The sequence below is a fragment of the Pseudorca crassidens genome, chromosome 3 (genome assembly GCF_039906515.1).
Source record: "Pseudorca crassidens isolate mPseCra1 chromosome 3, mPseCra1.hap1, whole genome shotgun sequence".
Taxonomy (NCBI): domain Eukaryota; kingdom Metazoa; phylum Chordata; class Mammalia; order Artiodactyla; family Delphinidae; genus Pseudorca; species Pseudorca crassidens.
In genome coordinates, this window is record NC_090298.1 from 53,628,670 (window position 1) to 53,651,512 (window position 22,843).

Sequence of the window (22,843 nt, forward strand, 5' to 3'; positions counted from 1 at the left end):
TAAATGTGTGTACAAGTATATCACAGGATGGAATGCATGGCCCACTTGGTGACACTGTGGTATCTGTCTACCTGGGTCAGGCTTGCTGCTTCTAGAAAAACCTCACAATCTGAGTGTGAAGCTTGTTAACTTGACCTCCCTCCTGTATCTGACTGCCAGGCTACAGACACAGAAATCCAGTTCGGGTGGTATCTGAAGAGCAGCCCCTTCTCTTAGGCATGGGTCTGTAGTTAGCAAGCTCACTGATTTACGTACAGGGCCAGAATGCTGAGACATTAATTTACAGGGAGGAAAAATAATCAGTATGGGGCTTAGGCTCTTCAAAGTTCTTATTCTCTGCCTTATAGACATGTTAACAGAATGGTTAGAAGCACGAGCTCTGAAGGCATGCTGCCTGGGTTTGAATTCCAGTTCTACCACTTACTAGCTGTGCGATCTTAGGTTTCTGAATTTCTCAGGTCTTCAGTTTTCACATCTCTAAGATGTGGATAGAAATAAGTCTTACCTTGGGATTCTCATGCAAATTAAACCCTTGCTTGGCGTGTACTAGAAAACAGTCAACGTTGGCAGTTGTCATTATTGTTGTTCTTGTTATTCACATTTGGGCAGACCTCTCCATGAAGTAGTCAGAAGGTGGCTTAGGGAATATGGTAGCAGAGCAAGACTTGTTAGATGGCTTAAATGATCCACAGCATTGGGCAAAGGTGGACAGGTGCACGTGGTTTTGACAGTTGATCTGAAACTTTGATGTCTGTGTTGGGTGCAATCCCTTGCATGTCCTTCTCCTTGAGGATGCCAATTTGAAGCCCTTGGATGAACACTTGAACTTGTGGTTCTGCAGCATTTGTTTTTCTGTGTTTCTGAAGCCAACCAGTTGCCCTTCTTATTGTTACATTCCTTCTATAACTGTGTTAATATTTACATTTACTGTCAAGTCTGCTGCCTTAGAACCAGCCTCTTTAGCTCTTGCATAATTCATTGTATTGATTTTTGAAGTTAATTCTATGGGCAATCTCGTGCTTCTTGTTCCAGGATCCTTGAGGGAAAGCCTTAGTGTAACATTCTAAATAGGAAAACATGTGTGCATGAAAGAATGTATGCAAGAAAGAAAGACCAAAATGTTTTCTTCTGACAGCTAATATTTATGAAGCACTTACCGTGCCAAGCACTGTGATAATTTCTTCCCATGCATTATCTCATTTCATCTGTACTTCGCCCTCCAAGGTAGTTCATATTCTTATTCCTATTCTACAGATCAGTAAATTGAGGCTTAAGGGGGGTTGGAATTTGAAGCCAGGTGTACCAATGGCAAGTCCTTGTATTTTGTAACTGTACTCTCCTAAGAAATAACCAGTCAGTGAAATCTAGAACAGAACTAGCTTTTCCCTCGTGGAATGTATAATACATTCACATAAGATGTAGTTAAATGTATTTCTGTGTCTAATGCAGATATTTCTAACTTCGAATGTGCCCTTGTTGTGGGAGCCCACATGACCTCCCTTCCTAAGCCCTATTTGCCACTAGCTGGTGGTGCTGCCTTGGCAGTCATTACTTCATCTTCCCGAGCTAAAATTCTGTGGCTCAGCCCACAAATGGCGAGAGCAAGGAGCATTCATTGCCCAGACTGAATACTGAGCAATTTAAAGACCAGCATCTTCTGGTATCACCCCAGTCCTCCTGTCTTCAGAAACAGAATTGGTTCCTTGTGGCCAATTTCATCGTTGCAAAATGAGAGACTGACTAAGAAAACATCAGTGGATGCAAATGAGGAAGAGAAAAGACATCTGTCAGTTAATTAAGGGAAAACAGTCCTTCGACGTCTTGTTGCTTCTGTGCTTTTCACCCAGGTGGGCTATTCTTCCCTCCTTAGAGGTCTGCTTCCCTTTCACGTTGGACACAAATAGTAGGGGACTAAGTGCTTAAGTATGGGAGGAACACACAGCTCATTTTAATATCCATTTGGCAGTTTTCCTGTTATTTCTCCATTTAGGAAACATTTTCTTCTACTTGTGCCCATTATCCCGGCTTTGACATTCCTGTCATTAGCAGAATGTCATTTTGCAAGATTCTGAGGTGGGCGCAGCTAGCAGCAAAACATACCAGAAAGAGGATGGCTTTTTGCCACATGACTTTTCCTCACAGAAAAGCATGAAGTGGAGTTCGGATGTGGGTTTTCCACGTGTGTCTGTTTGTCTTCTGACTGTGGAGGCCAGGGAATCAGAGACAGTTCACTTGTGGGCAAAGCATTATGCCAAATTGCTGTGAATGCAAAATGCTTTCGAGTTGGGAGGCCGTTAAATAGTCATGCTGTTCATTCCGGGCTTGACATAACTTTCTGTTGCGTGTCATAAAAGGAGATCCGGTGATTACGGAAGTCAACTCCCCCTCCCTTTTTGTGGGTCAGACTGGAGCGGCCCCAGAATCCTCCGAACCAGAAAGAGGGAGCAGAGCTTTTGATCCGTATGGGTCGTGTTTAGCTTTATAGATAAATCACCCTACTAGAGTAAAACATATCCCCCAAAGTAAATGTTTCTAGGTGTCGCAAGTTAAACTGAGATTTAATTTCTGTATGGAGAAGCCCAGAGTGGGTAAAACAATATTATATCCGTTCAGCTGTTACATATATATGTTCAAATAAGATTTGAATATAAGAAAATCTTCCAATCCAGCTTTATAAAGCTGATGACCATTTCTTTACAGCAGTAAAGCAGGAGGTACTAGGTACAGGGGAAAGAAGTCAATCGTACAATTTTATTATAGTATTTCTAGAAAGGCGGAGTGGAACGTTAGATTTAAGCTGTTATGTTTGCTCTGGTTTGGTGCTGCCCCCACTATCTTAGTTTTTTTGGAAAGATTTCTTTGCACTGGCCAACTGAGAAAAATCCACGCTATTAAATTAAATTCATTAAAGGTAATTTTTGTAGTTGGACTTTGAACTTGGTTTTCTACTACTCAAGAAAAAAAAATGTATCAAGTTGTGACTTTTCTCCATATTGAGTATGAAACATGGAAGTTTTAAAAATAAATGTCACACACAGCCCCCAACCCCCAAAACACAAACACACTTGTAAAGTAGAGGTTTAGAAGAACATTAGTTTGTATTTTGTTTATTTTTCCTTAACTCGCAAACACGTCTGTAGACTTATCTTTGGTCACCGTCCACAGCTGCCCTGAGAACAACCAAAGGCTTGTGTGTCAGTCTCATAGGTGTTTGTTTTAAAAACCCTTTAGCCAGTTATAAAATTGGGGCCACCACCTTGGTCCCTCCCTCAGCTGACTCATTGCCACTTTGATAGCCCAGCCAGAGGTCAGCCCAGCCAGGTGATAGCAGCTCTTTAGCCTTGCGGGACAGATTAGACCATATTTTTACTCCACGCAATGTTTGGCCAATGTTCAGCCTTTGAAGCAGTTTGCCAAGATACAGTACATGCCCTTCAACTCTTGGATCAGAGTTAATGACCTTACCTTTGCAGCACTGCACACCCTCATCTCAAGTACAAACAATCTTTATTACGTGTCTTTGGTGTGAGGTTTGAGCTATTATGCTCTGCGTGACTAGTCAGAAGTCCAGAATTCATCTCATCATTGACTGTTCCAGCCCTTAAGTGTCTTCATTCAAATAGGTGACCTGCCCTGATGTCTTAGGAATCTTGGGGGACGTTCAGGCTAGGTATGTCCCATTATGCATGTTGCAGATAAATTGCACTAAAAAAAAATTAACAGGTATTGAGAGCCTTCTCACTTTAATTGCTTTTTACTTCTAACATTTTCAGCAGTTGGACTTAACTTTGCTGCTATAAATCCCATATTATTACCAGCTCCTGCTTGACTTTGACCATTGTGATATGCCCCTCTTTTCATTCCTCTGATTTCCCATTGTAATTTTTATTCAGAATGACGTGTATGTAGGTTTTCTCAGTAAGATGCTTCACATCATATAAACCTGTCAGCTCTTTGTGTTTTCTGTTATACACTGCCTTGATCAAGCTAGTAGAATGAGACTATAATATCGTCTTAGATCAGTTTAGTCTTATAGATTAGACTATGTTTGTCCTCCAAGTTAAATTAGAAACTCCTTAATGGTAGGAACCATATTTAGTTAGTTATTCAAAAATATTTACTGAATCTCTATTCGAGTCATTTTTATTTTCTGTATTTTTCTGGGTATCCAAAGAGATTCACTATGATAGAAGATATAATCTTTGACCTCAAGGATCTTATCCCCTATCCTAGATGGTAAGCTCCAGGTAGAATCCCTGGTTATGTTTACTGAATGAATGAGTGACCACAGAGTAGATGCTCTGCTTGCCAGGGTCACTCTGGTGCAGCATGGTGCACGTCAGCCCCCCATCAGTCACATGCTCACATATGACATCAGGGCTCACTGACATCAGTTTCTGTGTCAGGCAGATCACCAAGATTAAGGGGTTATTTAGGGAAGACCTATGAAATGGAGGGACAGTGTGTCATACTTAGTGTATACTATAAAATTCCAGTGCTTATCAGTTATGAAAATACGTTTCAAAGCTGATTGGGATTTTATCTCACACTTCAGATAGCAACACATTTTTGTTTGTACAACTCTGCCAGATTCTGCCTTAGAATACAGTTATCTGCGAATCATTCTTAGCTCTTCTTTTATACTTTGAGAGTGTTTTCTTCATTTTCTTATTGCCCATCGTACTTGCCCATAGATGTTTTTTACATTGAATAGCATCTTGCCAATATCTGTATGTTCAGCCATCTCTCTCTTCCTCTACAAAGACAGAAAATTGGGCTAGACCTCACCAAGGGCTTATCTTAATGGATTAGATATATTTACAAGAAGTACTGTATACAGTAATATATATATTTTCCTCAGAATTTTTGAAAGCGTGGAGACCTATACCTTCCTCTAGGCATGTAACTAGCCAACTTTTTTTGCTCCTAGGTGAAAGCAGTATGAGCAGTCATTCATTTCCATTATAATTAATGCCTTTCAAAAGGAGTTTTTCTACTAACGGAAAAGTTAAGTTCAAGTATCAAGCCGATAGTATCAATACTCAGCGTTCACAGTAATATACCCCGGATGACGATAAACTAGGTCATTGCGTTGATGCCCATATGCAGAGGGCTGAAGCTCTCTGCTTGGCAGTCACCACAATTCTAGCTACCTGCTCTTTCTCCAGTGTTTCAGAGGCTGTACAGAAGAGCATGGACTGCTCTCATACCTGCATTGAATCTTGGGAGTGATTTTGGCCTGAGTTTTTAAAATAAAATGCTGTATTTTGAAGTTGAGTCCCAGGAGATGGGGTATACTAGGCATGTCCGTCCGCTTAGCTCCCTAACTGGCCTTTCTCCCTCCTCCTTTGATTATTGCAATCTAGCAGCCAGAATGATTCTCTTAAAACAGAACTCAGATGGTGTTTAAAACCTTCCAACAGCTTCCCTTTTCACCCAGAGTAAAACCAGTCTCTGTGCTGTGGCCTGCACCTGCCCCAGAGGTGGCCCCGGGCTCTGTCCGCCGTCGTCTTGGCTGTTCGCCTCTGGCCAGCTCCCCTCCCGCACACTGGCCTGCCTGCTGGTCCTGGAGCACGCCTGACCAGGGCCTTTGCTCTTCCTGAATGTTCACTCCCTCATCCTCCTGTCTTACTCAGACACCGCACTCCCCTTCCCCCCACACCACGAGGCTTTCCCTAACCATCTGTTTAAGATTGTGATTTCCTACATCCGTGCTCCATATCCTACCCTCTGCATCATTGTTCTCCATCACCATCCCTCGTACTACAAACGTCATCACCATCTCCCATACTATCTTACTAGTTTACTATGTTTATTATCTGCTTCCTTCTCTAGAATACAGGTCTCTAGAGGACAGCAGGGGTATTTGTTTGTTTAGAGTAGTACCTAGCATGTATTAGGAACTCGAAAAGTAATTTGTTGAATGAATCAGTGGAACCTTGGGGGGAGCCCTGATTTCATGGGCCATAGGGAAGACATCGGCAGTGTCATAACTTCACCTAAATAAGAGTATGTCACGGACACGAATATTAATGCTTTGCTTCCTGTTGCCTTCTAAGGGGCACTAAAGCTTATCCAGCCAGCTACCAGCTGTGGCCTCGTTGTGCTCTACAGGAAAAGGGGTAGAGCTGTAGACAAGAGGCCCAGAGGAAGGGTAGATTGATTTACATAGGAAAGACAAAAAAGTTATTTCTGGAGAAGACAATAGTATGAAGACAGACATGGAGAGAAGGGCAAGGCAGCATCTGAAGGAATTAAGGATTTGGGGGAGAAGTATCCAAAGAAAATTGTAAGGAAGACTTGCTTTATGTTGCATGATATAATTTTTCTTTCAAATTCAGTCTCGAAGATACTTTTCAAGGCTTTTACAATCAGATTTGCAAATACACAGAGGCCTAGATATTTAATGTTGCACAAAGAAAAGAAATGTCCATGATATACATAATTTTAGTGCATTTAATAATCCTAAAATTTGCTTCAAATGAATAATCTAAAAAAGGCATGAATTAAACCCATATTTATGTTGCCATGGTTAAATCTCAAAAATATAATGTTGAGTGAAAAAAAAAGTAAGTTACAGAATATCTATAATATATAGTGTGTGCCAAAGTGCAATTTATCCAAAAAGTCAAAAACATGACTGTCATACAAATATAAAATAAGCATGTGTGAGAGATTTTATTTAACTTATTAATGAGGACAACAGTAAGAGATTTTGAAAACCATATACTTAAAATATATATAAATGTATATATTATATACATATAATCAGAAATGATGAAATAAAATTTGCTAATAGATACAAAACCAGTTAATATCTCGTAGGACAATGATATTAAATGTTTGGGGTCATCTCTTTGTGGGTGGTTATTAACTGTATTTGCACAAGACAAAATTCATTTACATTATTATGGACAAGAATCACTTGTATCACTACTAGTTTTCTCCAACTTAACTGCAACTCCTACAGCATTTAAAGTAGCCTAGTCACTAGAAAGACAGTGAAAGGTGTACACCCTTATAGAACCAGATAATCCCCGGGAGGTTCACTGCACAAAGCCTTCCCAGCCACTGAAAGGACATACATATACTAAAGATTGGGAGTAAACATCAGAAAATGATACCATTGTTCATTTCAGGTGGTGAGAATTGTTTGATTATTTTTCTATATTTTTAAAATTTCATAAACCAAACAAAAATAATTAATGACTCCTCTAATCTGGTCTAACCCCTTCATTGTAAAGATAAGGAAACAGAAGCCTGCCTGTTTTATAACATGTTTTCAGCAATACCACATTAGCTAGACAATTTCTGCCTCCTGTTCATGCCCGGTTTCTTCCACTTCTGTCTTCCTCTTTGTTCAAGGAGTATTCAGTGTTCAGATTCTATTAAGGTATCAGGAAATAGCAGATGTTCACATTCGGTAAATCTATGGTCTATAATTGGCCTCCTGTGCAAATTTATCAAATTTTTCATCAAGATGAATTAATAAATTATAGGCTAGCTTTTCAGAACTCCTGGAGCTCTTCTTAGGCAACTCATTGCCCCTCAATTGTGGTCAGTCATATGTCGTACTAAATGTTGACCTTCCAAGTCGGCTGTGACTGTTAGAAATTACTGCCTGTTTGGGTTTCTCTTTCTCAGCTTGTCCTACCACGATCAGACATGATCAGTATTCATGTCCCCAAATGATTGTAATTTAAAATTAAGCTGCATTTCAGCTACTCAGAACAGTTGCAAAAAGCCACAGCCTGGTGGCCCTCACAGCTTTTACAGACCTGGTAGAGGATAATTAACAGGTTCTTCTGCCAGGAGAGATGTGACAGATCCAGGTGTGAGGCTCTTACAGGTCCCACCACGCCCTTCATACGGAGCTCTGAGCATAAGGACAATCTAGGCAGGAATAGAATATGGGTGGTTTGGGCCAAAAATCCATACACCTCCTTCCCCTCCCCTCCCTCAGCTAGTAGCCCACGTTCCTTTGTCCCTCGCTCTGATCAGGCCTGACTTGCACGATGAAATGCGTGATCTGTCTCTCTATCCTCCTGACAAATGGAAGGTACTATTGGCAATCGTTAGGAGATGGGGAAGCTCCTTGTGAAACTGCTTTGGTGAGCAGTTTGGGAACAGTGAACTCAGGGAGCAGAGTGGCACCCTGTGTGATCCCAGGTCACCTGCCTAAGCCAAAACACCACGCCAACAAATAAACCACTTCCCGGTGGTGGCTTCCTGTCATGCTAAAGCGTCTCCAACAGAGTGCCCATCCAACTGTGACGTTCTTCTCCCAGAGGGTTCTGTCCCCACCTGCCTCGCCTCCCAGCCCGCAGGGGCCAGACAGTCCTTCTGACTCAGAAGTACTGTCATTGCCTTTCACCCTCCCATTCTTCTCAGATCCCAGGTCCATAGTCAGCAGTGCTTATTGTACTCTGTGTGTGTGTGTGTGTGTGTGTGTGTGTGTGTGTGTGTGTGTGTGTGTGTGTTTTCTGTTGGCAGGTGGATCTTTCTAGGCAGGAACCAAAGGAATGAGGTAACAAGGAAAGCTCACTTAGCACCATCAGCCCCTGTTCTAATCCATCGTTTACCTTTGCCTTTGTCTCAAGTTATATGTGGCTATCATCTTGGGCTAAATTCAGATTTTGCAAGTAAAGAATCTGTGCCATTGTGTCACCTTGTCAACTGAGAGAACAAACTGAGCATGTCATCGTAGGCTGTGTCCCATGTGTTTTTTCAACTGGGTGGCATGAAGAGGAGCAGGTTCTTTGTGGGCAGTGGTGGTTCCTGGGTTCAGCTTTCAGAATCAAGCACGGGCAGGGTGGATGGCTTCCATTTCTTCTTAAAGAGTGAAACAGAAAGATTGCATTTTGGGGATGGATAGCTGGAACTTGAATTCATAACTGTTCTTTAGTTTCACTTTTTTTTACGCGGGCCTCTCACTGTTGTGGCCTCTCTCGTTGCGGAGCACAGGCTCCGGACGCGCAGGCTCAGCGGCCATGGCTCATGGGCCCAGCTGATCCGCAGCATGTGGGATCCTCCCCGGACCGGGGCGCAAACCCGTGTCCCCTGCATCGGCAGGCGGACTCTCAACCAGTGCGCCACCAGGGAAGCCCTTGACGTTTCTTTTTGAGTTTTTTTTTTTTAAATCACATCAGTACTTTTCCACCCTTTTTTGTTTTTGGTAGGCTTTAAATAACTGATACAGTTGTGAGAATTTTTTGTTTGTGTTTCTCTTTGTTTTAAATACAAATTATTGGCTACTTAGCTTGTTGTGGTAATGTACTAGTCATTCTATATGTTTCTTAGGAAAATTCAATTAAAATGTTTTTTTTGTTTGTTTGGTTTTTTTTTGCGGTACGCTGGCCTCTCACTGCTGCGGCCTCTCCCATTGCGGAGCACAGGCTCCGGAGGCGCAGGCCCAGCGGCCATGGCTCACGGGCCCAGCCGCTCCGCAGCATGTGGGATCCTCCCGGACCGGGGCATGAACCCGTGTCCCCTGCATCGGCAGGCAGACTCCCAACCACTGCACCACCAGGGAAGCCCCAATTAAAATGTTTTTTAAAAATATTTTCTAAATTTTAGCTTTGTCAGCGTATTTCACTGATATTCTTATGTAAGATATTCATTAGGTTACTGTTTCTATTGATATATATTTCTTATTTATTTGATTTACATAAATTTTCATAAGTGATTTAGATCAAATACTAAATGTAAAAACTAATACAAATAGCCATTTTTGTATAAGTTAACCTGTATTACAATTAACTTGCTCAAATTAGCAAATAACTTTGCTGAGAGTTCCAGGATATAAATCTGTCATTTATAATTTCTCTTACTAACATCAGCAAGTTGATATATTTAATATTCCTATGTTAAAATTAAAGGAGACATTAATTTGAATTAACACTAAATACATTGTACAATATTTTTTAAAAAAACAGTCACACGATCTGACTTAATGGTTATGAATGGTTATGAATTTAATAGGCCAAATTATGGTTCTTGATAGATGAGTTGATAATACCACATTCCACCTTCATAATTATCAAGGGTCTATTCTTATTCAACAACTTCTTTAAGGCTGAGTAAACATGATCTTAATTAAACTCACAGATAATGCTAGGGGGTGTTGATTGCTCCAGTAAGGAAAATAAAATGATGCAGCCTGACCTTAAGAAATTATAAATATGGGAATGTTGACAAATGATAATAAGCAGCAAACATCTAAGAGAGAGGATTGGTTCCCAAGTCAATATTGGAAAAAGAAATTTGGTTTGGTTTTGAAATGTGTTGTTTAAATAGTATTTAGAAATGTTCCTTTCAAATTTTTTTTTTTTTTTTTTTTTTTTGCGGTACGTGGGTCTCTCACTGTTGTGGCCTCTCCTGCTGCGGAGCACAGGCTTCGGACACGCAGGCTCAGTGGCCATGGCCCACGGGCCCAGCCGCTCCACAGCATGTGGGATCTTCCCGGACCGGGGCACAAACCCGTGTCCCCTGAATCGGCAGGCGGACTCCCAACCACTGCACCACCAGGGAAGCCCCCTTTCAAATATTTTATACAAATTCTCAATTATGTCCACTATATGTTATTTAGAAGTTAGGTGAAAATTCCTGTTTCAAGAATGCTGTAACAGGTATATTCTGAATTAAGAAGACATTACAATAAATCTTCAATGGTGGATAAGGGCACCAAGTGTAGGAGGATGGAATCATAGTGCCCTGAACCTTATTATAGGTGAATTCAATGAGGTAACCTGCTGGTTTGTATTATCCTTTTCTAACCACTGTACTGATTGTGAAGTACTAGTCTGTACTGAAGAAAAGCAAACGAAAGTAAGATAACATCCACTTCATCATCAGCCAGTTTTGCATTTGTGTTATTCTTTGAGGCTTGTGAAAGTTACTTTGGAATCAAATTAGCTATTTTTTAACTTTCTAGTAGCAGAAACAGGAAAAAATAGTTACCCTGTGCTCATATGTAGCGATTTATTTCTACTCACTGGGTACCAGGATAAAAAACAGTAGGTAGTGTGCCTGTGAGAAAAGGCCTTCATTGTTATTTTAATACAAACTGGAATCTGTTTCTATGATTCCAAAATATTTACCTTAATACTGAATGCAGTATGAAGATGAAAAATGAATGAGTAGTGAAATGCATTTATCTTAGGCATTGGCTGTTCTATTGACAAAAGGCACAACTATGAAATTTGTCTAAATAATTAGATTTTTAATTAGTGCATCACTGTAAGATTAATGTCATTGTTCTTCATTGCATGTAATTTTGTATTAGAAATTTCATGTCAGCAGAGATGCTACCTGTGGTTTGCTGATTTGAATCCTTAGTTTATCACTTGTGTGTATATATCACATATTTGCAGTGAGGAGCCAAAAGAAAGGCATTGGATGAGAACTTTGTGGTGAGGAATATTGATGGTGTTATATATGATATGAATACATTATATTTTCTTCAAATATTAGTGAGTGCATATTGACTTGCAAAAATTTTAGAAATAACATGTGCGGATAGATTGTTCAACCTAAGCTATGTCTACTTTGAACATACTTGAACGTTATCATTATTATTGCTTTTAAAACTGGTTTTCCTTTCCTTTGGACAGTTGCCGAACCAGCAACCGGAAAAGCTTGATAGGTAATGGGCAGCCCCCAGCACTGCCTCGGCCTCACTCACCTCTCTCTGCTCATGCAGGTAATGAAATACCTTTTCTTGAGTTCTGTTTTACTTCGTCTTGCTAGTTTTTAAAATACAGGCATTTGGAAATTTAGATGCGTCTCCCCACCTTGTTATCTTGGTTTCCCTGTAGCTTTGTCACTAAGTTGTTCTTTCTCATCAGTCAGCCCAAACCTTAGCCTCTCTTTGAGCTCTTGGATCTGAAAGGGAGAAATCCTTTTTATATGGGGTCCTATCCCAGTTGTTTTTTTTTCTCCACATCTGAATTTGTGGATGATGCAAATCACGCTCCCATGTTAGGATTTCCTTTGGGAAACGTGGCCATGACAGTTCACGTGAAGAGGATTAGTGTCAAGAGCTATAAGGGAGGAAAAATATCTTTTCCCTCTCCCCTTCTAACTTCTCCACTGGGGACCCAGTAACCAGAGACAGATTAACAAAGGAAAAGCATACACATTTATTTAACATACGTTTTACGGGACATGGGAGCATTCATGAGGGAATGAAAACCCAAAGGAACGGTTAAATTGGGATTGTTTTTACAGTAGTTTGGTGAAGAGAAGGGAGTTGTGCAAAGACGTATAGGACAAAGGTGAGCTAATTGTAGTAAACTGGCGGAAAGTTAGCAAGGACTGTTTGTTCAGATTCTTCTGTGTCCCTTTTCTTCAGAGATAAGAAGGCTCCTTTCCTCCAGGTGTAGGGAGGGTGGCTCTCACAAGAAGGTTTTATGACCTGCGTACGTGGCAGGTCAGAAAGCCCTTCCTGCACATGCTGTTTCTCAAATCCCTTCACCTTAAAATAGTCAATGTGCCAGTGCGCCATATTTTGGGGTCTCATGTCCTAAAGTGCATCAAAACTATTCAGCATTTTTCTCCCTAAAGTTGAACTTATCTATTGTATATATTAGCTAGCACGAACAATGCTGCTCTGAGCAGTCTAGAACATGTCTCCTCTTGTAATGTGGGCAAGAGTTTATCTAAAGTTTTACCTGACAGCGGTGTATGTATAACTTATCTTTACATCCAGAACCATTGTAGGGACAAAGAAGATTCAAGAGGTGAGACCCTTGGCCTTAAGAACTACTTAGAAGGATGGTAGAACCATATTACAAAAACTGTGCAATGAAGACTGCTTTGTGTGGTTTTTGTTTGTTTGAATTCTATCTAAGATGGTGCAAAGAAGAGAAGGGTTAGTTCCAATCAGGAAAGTTTGGGAGATGTTGAAGGAGCCACTTGCTCATGATGTTGAAAGATGAACAAGACTTTGGCAGGGGTGAGAGATGGGGGAATTTCTAGTGTGTGGCTAGAGTGTGGGATGTACATGCTTGATTGTACAAGAATGTAAAGGTGAAAAGAGAGATGAAAGTCAGAAAGTAAAATGAATTTTGACTTTGAGTGCCTTTCACAGATTTTGAGGAGGATCTGTAGGAAGATGTGTTCGAGATATGGAAGATGATGGGGTGAAAGGATGAGTGTTTAAGCCCTACCTCTGTTACACTCTTGCAGAAACTGTCACACGATAGACTTTCAGGTGGTGTTGACTTATAAACTAGGCTATGACTGGCCCCCGGAAAGCAGTCCTTTTGCTTAGGGGGGGCTCTCCAGCTGAGAGTGGAAGTTATCTAAACATGTTTGGGGACAAGCCGGGACAGAGAGAGAGAGAGACGTAGTTGCCCCTTTGGAATAAATTTTATTTTCCTCATAGTAATAAATAAAAGATGGTAAAGTTAAAAAAGCAAAGGACAAATTCATAAAATTATGATGCTGTATGTAGTAAGACCACTAAAGTCCAGAAATGCCACTCTGAGGGAAAACTTTAGAGAAACGCCTACACATATATGCAAGAAGGTGTGCTCTAGACTGCTCATAGTGGCATCATTTGTAATAGCTAAACGTTTGAAGCAGTGTGGCCCAAATGTCTATCAGTTGGAAAGTAGATAAATGAATTGTGGCATAGTTATCTACGGAACACCGTGTGCCTAGAAAACAAATGAACTAGCGTTCAAAGATAGTGTTGGGCAACAAAAGCAAGTTGCAAAAGAATCTTACTTAAACCATACATATAAGGTTAATGTGATGCTACATGCAATGTTTTGTTTAGGAATACACACACACACACATATAAATATGTATCTGTACATTTATCGTAAGAGTATGAAGGAAAATATGGTCATTTTAAAGACCCATTTTGTGTTAGTAGTTACGTCTGAGAAGGTGTCAGGGGGTATAATTGTGGAGAGGGGTAAGCAGTTGGCAATGTTATATTTCCAAAGCTGAATGGTGAATACACAACTGTTTATATTATTACTTTTATACTTTGGAGATATTTATTATATCATCGTCATAATAGTGAAAGCTGACCGTAGGGTCAAGCAAGGCCAAATACTTTACTCAGCGGCTGGAATTATATCTTTGTCTTATCTTTTCATTCCTCTGTCAGAGTGCCCAGCAGTATATACAAGGTGCTAAGTATATGATAAATTTTATTTCTTACATATAATTCAGTTGTGATTTTAAAAAGTTAATCCTACTCCTCTTTGTAGTGTTCTGTGGTAATTGCATCATACTTGATGTGCCTGTCGATTAGTCTTTTACTGCCATTATTTTCTTCAGTTCTAATATTGAGATTAAAGAAAGTGTAGTTAAGACTTTAATGATCCTTTTGATTATTATTTGTTTCTCTATGGAGAATTCTTTTTCCCTCAAAACACAATTTTGTATTTAATCGGAGGAATGGGCAAAGAGAAGCCTGTCTTTCAGGTTCCGAGAGCATTTTCCCTTATGTTATGGAGGAACATAACAGGTTGTTATTCACTCATAAGCTGTAGAAAAGTCTGTCGACTTTTTGTGAGAAATGGCATTTATCACAGTCTGGTAGGTTCCTATTTCTATATACAAGAAGAATAAAATGTAAATTAAATAAAGGACCTGTCCTCACATCTTGATAATGCGAAATGCTTTCTCACTCACTGCGTCTCTTACCTCTTCCTATTGCTACATTCTCTACTGCGTATGGTACACAGAGGCCAGGGGGACAGTTCCTTGATGGCCCCATGAAAAACAAGAGAAAGAATAAGTGCCGTCTCTCAGTGCTTAGTCACCCAGGAGATACACTTTCTATTTTTCTTAGGTAGGGATTATGTGAGTCAGGACATGCATTACTGACATGAATTTATACCCATTGAATGAATCGGTAGAAATGAGAACATTAATTTATTTGTGTAGATATGTCAGTGGTACCCTGAGGAAGAAGAGATACTGGCATCATGTTCTGGAGCTTATCTCCACAGACAAAATAGTGTTTGTTGACAGCCAGGCATTCCTAAACGAACCATGAACAGGTCAGTCCCATTAGAAAAAAAAAAAGAAAGGTAAAAATCACAGGCTCCTAGTTCTAAGCATGAAATTTAATCCAGAAGCCCCAAAGGAAAGACTATTATCTGTCTCCTAAAATGAAAAATTCTGTGTAATAAACAAAATCAAAAGAAAACAAAGTGTGAAAAATATTTTTATGCCCATAACTGACAAACATCTGATTGCCTTAATATACAAAAAGCTTGTGTAAATTGATATGAAAATGGTGACTGCACCAGGAGAAAAATGGGGAAAGGATGTAAAAGGCATATCATAGAAAAAAATTAAATTGGCCAACAAAAATGTTTGAAATGATGATTCATTGCAATCATAAAAGAAATATGAACCAGAATAATGAGACACTATTGTTCACCTAGCATATTGTCAAAAATTTTGTAAAAGTGATAGAATCCAATGATAGCAAGGTTGTGGAGAAACAGTCCCTCTCACATCACGTAAGTGTTGATGTGAATTGGTACAACGCTTTTGGTTAGTTGGCAGTATCAGTTAAAATTTCAACTGCATTTACCCTTTCACCCAGCAAATCCATCTCTAGGAATTTATCTTACTGATATCTCACAGAATAACAGAAAATAATAAATCTAACATTGCTGTAACTAGCAAATGGACACTTAAGTTGTTACCACTTTATTATTTAACATGCCCTTCATTAAGCAGCTGGTTTAGTAGAAAATAATTCAGGTATGTAATCCAAGACTGCATGTTTGTTACAAAGAATGAGGTAGGCTTTTATGTTCTGATTTAGAAAGCTGCCCAAGATAGACTGTTCAGCAAAAAAATACATTGTGTAATTTTATATATGTGTGTGTGTGTTTGAATGCATATAGACATGCATAAATACTTGTATATTCATGCATATTCATAAGGAGTTTTTGGAAAGAGAAAGTGAGCAGTGTTTATCTTTGGAGAATAGGAAAGTAGGGAAATTAGTGTGTAGTGGTTTTATAATAAAATAAGGCTCTAAAAATAAAACCGGTAAAGGAAACAAAATAATACCTGCTTACTATGCAATAAATTACCAAAAATTTAGTGGCTTAAAACAATATCTATTTATTGATCTTACAGGTCTATACAGGTCTAAGTAGGCTTGACTTGTTTGACTTCAGGGGAGCTCTCAAGGTATCTCAAGGCCAAAATCAAAGAAAGGTAGAAAGGATAAGCTCCTATTTCTGTAGGAACCCTCACCTGCTTTTTCTGCTCACGGTATCATAAGGCCAGAGTCAGTGTCAGTTATTGACCTTAAAAAAAAAAAAGAAAAAGAGCTAGGTATTTTACCAGCAAAATGAGTTTATTTGGGAATAGCAGAGAATTACAGCAAACCATAGGTAAGTCCAAAAAACAGAAGAGAGGCTTTTGTTTTTACAGAAGAAAAGAGGAAGTTGGGAGGAGAGTCCAGGGTGGTAGTGGCTTCTCAGTGGCTGAGCTGTTGCTGGACTGGGAGAAATTCTTCCTTCCCCCCGCTGGGGTCTGAGTGGTAGTGTGTGGGAGCTCCCCTTTCAGGGCTTCCCCATTCCATGTAAATTGAGGCTTTCTTTATTTTCACAATGGGCTGGACTCTTATCTAGAGACTTGGAAAGAATCTGCTTCCAAGCTTATGCAGGTTGTGGACAGATTCAGATCCCTTCGGCTGTAGGACTGAGATCCACATTTTATCCTGGCTATGAGCCGGAAGCTGCCCTCCTCCATCTTCAAGCCTGCACTGGCACATCCAGTGATCCTCATGCTTCATATCTCTAACTATCCTGCTATCAGTCAAAGAAAATTTTTTATTTTAAGGGGCTTATCTGATTGGGTCAGGGTTACTCAGTCTCTGTATATTAAAGTCAGGTGCTGTGGAACTTTAATTACGTCTGCAAAATCCCTTCATAGTAGTACCTAGATGAGGGTTAGGATAACTAGGAGACGGGAATCGTGAGGAGACCATTTTTAGAATTCTGCCTACTACGATATCACTTCAATGTTGTATTTTGATTCAAATGGTTAAAGTCTGAGCTCTAAGAGTGATACTTACAGAGGATGAGCCACAGACTAGATGTAGTCAAATAACTGAGACCCGCTGACTCCAAACTTCTAGAGTCCTAGAATCAAATGTTGTCCCATTGGTCAAAATACCTAACCTTTGGTGTCTTCAAAAATGGTTTTACTGGGAATTTGCAGCTGGCTACTTAGATTCATTTATACAAGGGTTTCTGAAAGGAAAGGTGGAAAAAAGTCTCACTTTCCTATTGGACAACTCTAGGAATTATTAAAGGCAGGAAGTATTCTTAAACCACTAAGTATACATAACCTATTAGGTTAGTATCTACTTGGGAAAACTTGTATAAATTACTGTCTATCTATGTATCTATCTATCTAGCTACCTGTCTATCTATCTATCTATCTATCTATCTATCTATCTATCTATCTATCTATCTGTCATATATAGGGACCTCATTTCTGAAGGATTAGTTACCACTGTGTTTGCTGCTCTACTCACCAAGTCTCTCTTCAAAGATACAACTGAGCTAAAGGAGGCCCATCCAGGTGAAAATAAGCAGAGAACTGGAGTGATTGTATGAACAATACAACTCCAAGTGGAAACTTGCAAAACTCAGAAAAGTATTGGGGTAGCACATGGGGTTAGGCAATGACACACCCCGAATCCTACTCTTCAAAACACACTGAGAACATTTCTATGTGCATTTCGTCATTAGTTTCCCTTCTCCCCGCCTCTACCCTTGCGGCCTTGGCTTAACAAACACAACTGAGAGTATAAATTAAGGTGGTTACCAAATAGAAGCTATGATACATCAGGTACACTTTTCCAATAACATTTTTATTGTTTCAGCAAACTGTGCGGCCCTTCCTCTTTTGAACTTGTGTTGGCATCTCTTTTGGAGCCACTCATTGGTCTCACCACTTCACAACTTGCTCTCCTTGTATTTCTGCTATATCAGTTGTAGTTATTTAGATGTGACACTGAATAGGATGGGGGTAAAAGGCAGTGGTTTTGCAGACAGGCACACTGATACAGAGAATTGAAAGTCAGCAGTCTAGCAGTGAAGTGGAGATAGAGAAGAAATACACAAGGTGGAATCATAATTTCAACGAAGAGAGTCTGGGATAGAACAGGATTAGTCAACATTCCAGGGTGCCAGAGACGTACGTGAGAGCATCCCTGATGTTGGCGAGGAACTTCATTATAACTCACTGCCCCAGGAATGTGACCATAAGCTTGGAAGATATGTAGCTGGGTGGTAAGAGATTTAGTAAAACCTGAAATGTTGGCACTTTGTGCCAACCAAGTCCTTAATCCACTTACCAATATCCACATGACCCTGAGCCATTTTTAAGGTATGATAAAATCTCACAAGATATTTTGCATCCTCTATTCCCATGACTCTGATCTTCAACGCTGATACGGTTAAAAAATAAAATGTGATATTCTGATTGTAACAGTAAGCTGAGAGTTTGTAGAAAACATGAGAAATTATATGGAAATATAAATCCCCTTTAAACTCACTATCCAAGGATAACCCTGCTGACATTTTATTATATCTCTTGTCTTTTTTCCTGTACATATTGTGTGTGTATGTGTCTGTACATGTGACTGAAATGCATATGCTGCAACTTTTTCTTTACTCCACGCTTGCCAACAGTAATGTTAAAGTTTTTCAGGTTCTGTTGACAGAGGCCAAACATAATATCATAGTACCTTTTCCAGTTTTATTGGGATATAATTGACATGTAACATTGTATTTAAGATGTACAACACAATGATTAAATATCTTTTTTTTTTTGACTGCCACAGTAAGTCTAGTTAATGTCCATCACCTCACATAGTTACACTTTTTTTTTCTTTGTGAGGAGAACTTTTTTTTTTAACATCTTTATTAGAGTATAATTGCTTTACAGTTTTGTGTTAGTTTCTGCTGTATAACAAAGTGAATCAGCTATATGCATACGTATATCCCCATATCCCCTCCCTCTTGCGTCTCCCTCCCACCCTCCCTATCCCACCCCTCTAGGTGGTCACAAAGCACTGAGCTGATCTCCCTGTGCCAGCCATGCAGCTGCTTTCACTAGCTATCTATTTGACATTTGGTAGTGTATATATGTCAATGCTACTCTCTCACTTCATCCCAGCTTACCCTTCCCCCTCTCTGTGTCCTCAAGTCCATTCTCTACGTCTGTGTCTTTATTCCCGTCCTGCCCCTAGGTTAATCAGAACTTTTTTTTTTTTTTAGATTCCATATATATGTGTTAGGAGGAGAACTTCTAAGATTTACTCTTTCAGCAGCTTTCAAATATACAATACAGTTTTGCTAACTATAGTCCCCATGCTGTATGTTACATCCCCAGAACTTATTTATCTTGTAACTGGAAGTTTGTGCCTTTTGATCACCTTCACCCATTTCACCCACCGCCCAGCTCTGGCAACCACAAGTCTTGTGGTTTTTAATTTCTTCCATTTTGTTGTTGTATCTATGAGTTTGTGGGTTTTTTTGTTGTTTTGTTTTTAGATTTTACATATTACTGAGATCATACAGTATTTTTCTTTGGCTTATTTCATTAACCTAATGCCCTCAAGATTCATTGTGTTCTTGCAAACGGCAGGATTTCTTTCTTTTTTATAGCTGGAGAGTATTCTGTTGTACATACACACCACATCTTCTTTATCCATTCATCTGTTGAAGGACACTTAGGTTGTTTCCACGTCTTGGCTACTGTAAATAATGCTGCAGTGAACATGGGAGTACAGGTATCTTTTTAAGATACTGATTGCATTTGCTTCCAATATGTACCCTGAAGTGGGATTGCTGGATCATATGGTAGTTCTCTTTTTAATTTTTTAAGGAACCTCCATAGTATTTTCCACAGTGGCTACTCCAATTTACATTCCCACCGATAGTGTACAAGGATTCCCTTTTCTCCACATCTTCACCAAGGCCTGTTATCTCTTGTCATTTTGATAATAGCTATTCTAGCAGGTGTGAGCTGAATAACTTGTGCATGTTTTAGTTACCTTTTGTCATCTCACTGATACTCCTTTCTGATTTGCTATTTTTTTAATGCTGTTTTTTGGTGAATGCAAGTTTTTATTTTTAATTTTGTTGTCCAGTTTGTCTTTTTCTTTCTGATTTCTTCCATTTTTGTTTTTGTCTTACCTAGTTGTTGTAGAGTTTCTTTTTTTAAAAAAAAACAAGGCTGGTCTTCCTCTAAGAATTGCTGCTCTGACCTCACTGTTTCCCCTGCCTCTTAATGTTTGACAAGCTTAATATCAGTGAAGTGTTTCTTTACCTCCTCGTGTTCTTAGTCTGCCATTTAGGGTGATGGTTTTCCCAAGCAGTGAGTGAATTTTTGAGGAACAAGGGTTTTTTTGAATTCTTCCTAAACCTTATAGGCTAGCCTACAAAGGGAGGAAGATAGCAGTATTAAAAAAAAAAAAAGCATTAAGACAGTTTCTCTCAACCCCCTAGATGACTAGGGGGGAGAGGTACACTTACATATTTCTGCTCAGATATTTGTGGCCCCATCAGGTTTGCATGCAGCACACAGAGGGAAGGCCATTACTGTGAATTTTAGTTTGCTGGTGGGAACAACCTAGTCAATAGAGACGAATGATCTTTAGGTATAAGTGAAAGATTTCTCCTTAGATAAGGTGAGACTAGGGACATAGCCCTGAGCTTAAGAGCGCCTTTGTTTCACCTATTTTGTTTTGTGACTTTCATTCAAGCTTTCAGCAGATTTTCTGTGCTTGAAATATTGTTTGCCAGACTGTTTAAATATGATCTGTAGATCTTTAATAAAAATGTTCAGTCAGCAGGGCAGTGACCTCCTTTGGCTACAGAGACATGATGGTACAAGACAGATGGTTGCTTTGCTTCTTTATATTTAAGGTAGAGGACAAAGCAAGATTGTGCGCTTCCAGAGTCATAGCAAATTGGTGGCTAGCCTGAATGCAAATTAAGTTTGCAGATGTCCCATATAACCACTCTTTCTTTAAAGTGATAGAAACTTTCTTGTTTTACTCAAGAGCAGTCTCTGATATAGTCACTCGTTATTTTTTTCTACTTATAAGCAGATCTCAACAAAATCAACTTAAACTTGTAAAACATTGTGTTCAGGTAAGAGCACCTTGATGTCCTCCTCATAGAGTTTCATTTTATGTAGGTAAAATTGGCAAATCATATGTCTGAATATAGTCACCCTTGGGTGGAACATTACCTTGGAATCATCTGCTTTTATTAAAACCTTAAATGGGCTCAAGACCAGAGTTCTTAATCTAGTGTGTGTGTCCACGGTGTACGATTTTGCAATGCATCTGTTCTGTGATTTCAAGTATTTCATAAATCAGTTTCTCTGAATTACGGAGAATACATCTTTCTTATTTCACGTTGTACCCACAGTATTTTGTTTTTTTGTTTTTTTTTAATCCTTAGCCTTTGTGTAATTGCCAATTGTTGGCTTGAGTAATGACACATCTTGCCCTTCCTGCTTAAGGAAAAGGATGATAAAATCAGATGAACTGACGTCAGTCATTGTGTTTTTTTAGTTTTGGGTATGGCTTTGTGTTGAGTCACTAATCAGGGGTATATACCAACATCATTAATATTTGTTAATTCCTTCATGCAGCTCCATCTGTCCTGTGACCTGCATTTATCATTTTGGTTCTTTGAGAAGAGTGTAATGTTTACATGTCGTATATTCCTAATGATAATTTAATGACTGGCATCTTTCCCCTAATCTCTAGATAGTCCCCTAAATCTAAATGTAGAATTTAACCTGAATGGTCTTTGATTCAGCTTTTTGGTTTCTCCTTTATTATAAATTGAAGCTTTTGGAAGCTTACTGCTAAATTTAATCTTAATGCACCCCTGTGGTAACAAAACTGGTATTGTTTTTGTTTTTGTTTGTGAACATGGGTCCCCTGGGCAGCCACTCAGGAAGATTTTGCTCTTCCATCCTTTGGGAAGTGCTCTTCCTTTTCATTTATTTATTTTTTTAAATCAAAATTTGGCAACTTTTTTTGTGTTTATGCATCAACTGTGGATTTTCTTTGGCTTGGTTTGGTTTCTTAAGTACCAATTGGATCTTCATTACACATTTTTCAAGTTAGAATTGACAATATTTACTGATGGATTTGTGGGGTGAGAGAGAGTTGATCAAGGGTGGCTTCCAGAGACCTTGCTGAGAACATGGGTCAGTGGAAGGGGTGCTTCCCAAGATACAGGAGACAAGAACAGATCTGAGGTAACACTGAAGAGTTCGCTTTGCTGCTGATTGGATTTAAGATGCCCAAGAGACTTGTAAGTGATGTAAATAAACAGTTGTTCCAGGGGCCTGAAACTCAAAAGAGTCTGTGCTGGTGATAACAGTCTGGACCGTGCATTTATAGACAGTATTTAAAACGTGGGGAGGCGATAAAATCATTGAGGGAAAGAGTTTTGGAGGTTCCGAAGACAGAACTTTGAACTAAGTCTACAAGGCCAACATTTAGACATTCTGAGAAGACAAGTAGCCGACAAGAAACTGAGAAGCAGCAAGCTGAGAGGCAGGAGGGAAAGAGGAGAAGGTAGTGTCACAGATACCAAAAGAAGACAGGACTCCCAGAGAGGGACTGGTGAATTTTAGCATCAAGTCAGTAATCTCTATGGGGCACATAACAAATATTTGTTGAAAGAGTAAATAACTGTTTATAAAGAAATGCACAGAGGTCATTTTTACTCTGTTGACCAGAAATGCACCGAACTTCTGATCGAAGGCAAGGTTTGTTTTCCCCACAAAGAGAAAGTCCTCTGAAATA

The 22,843-nt window shown here is 39.4% G+C and overlaps 1 protein-coding gene across 17 annotated transcripts in view; it reads left to right on the plus strand.

Moving 5' to 3' along the window:
* Positions 1–22,843, plus strand: part of MAST4 (microtubule associated serine/threonine kinase family member 4) — a 568,209-nt gene that overhangs the window by 443,871 nt on the left and 101,495 nt on the right. For all 17 annotated transcript variants that reach the window (XM_067730872.1, XM_067730855.1, XM_067730861.1 and 14 more), the window contains one exon: positions 11,613–11,701. In XM_067730872.1, the coding sequence (XP_067586973.1) occupies positions 11,613–11,701 (89 nt within the window). The remainder of the gene's footprint in view (positions 1–11,612; positions 11,702–22,843) is intronic.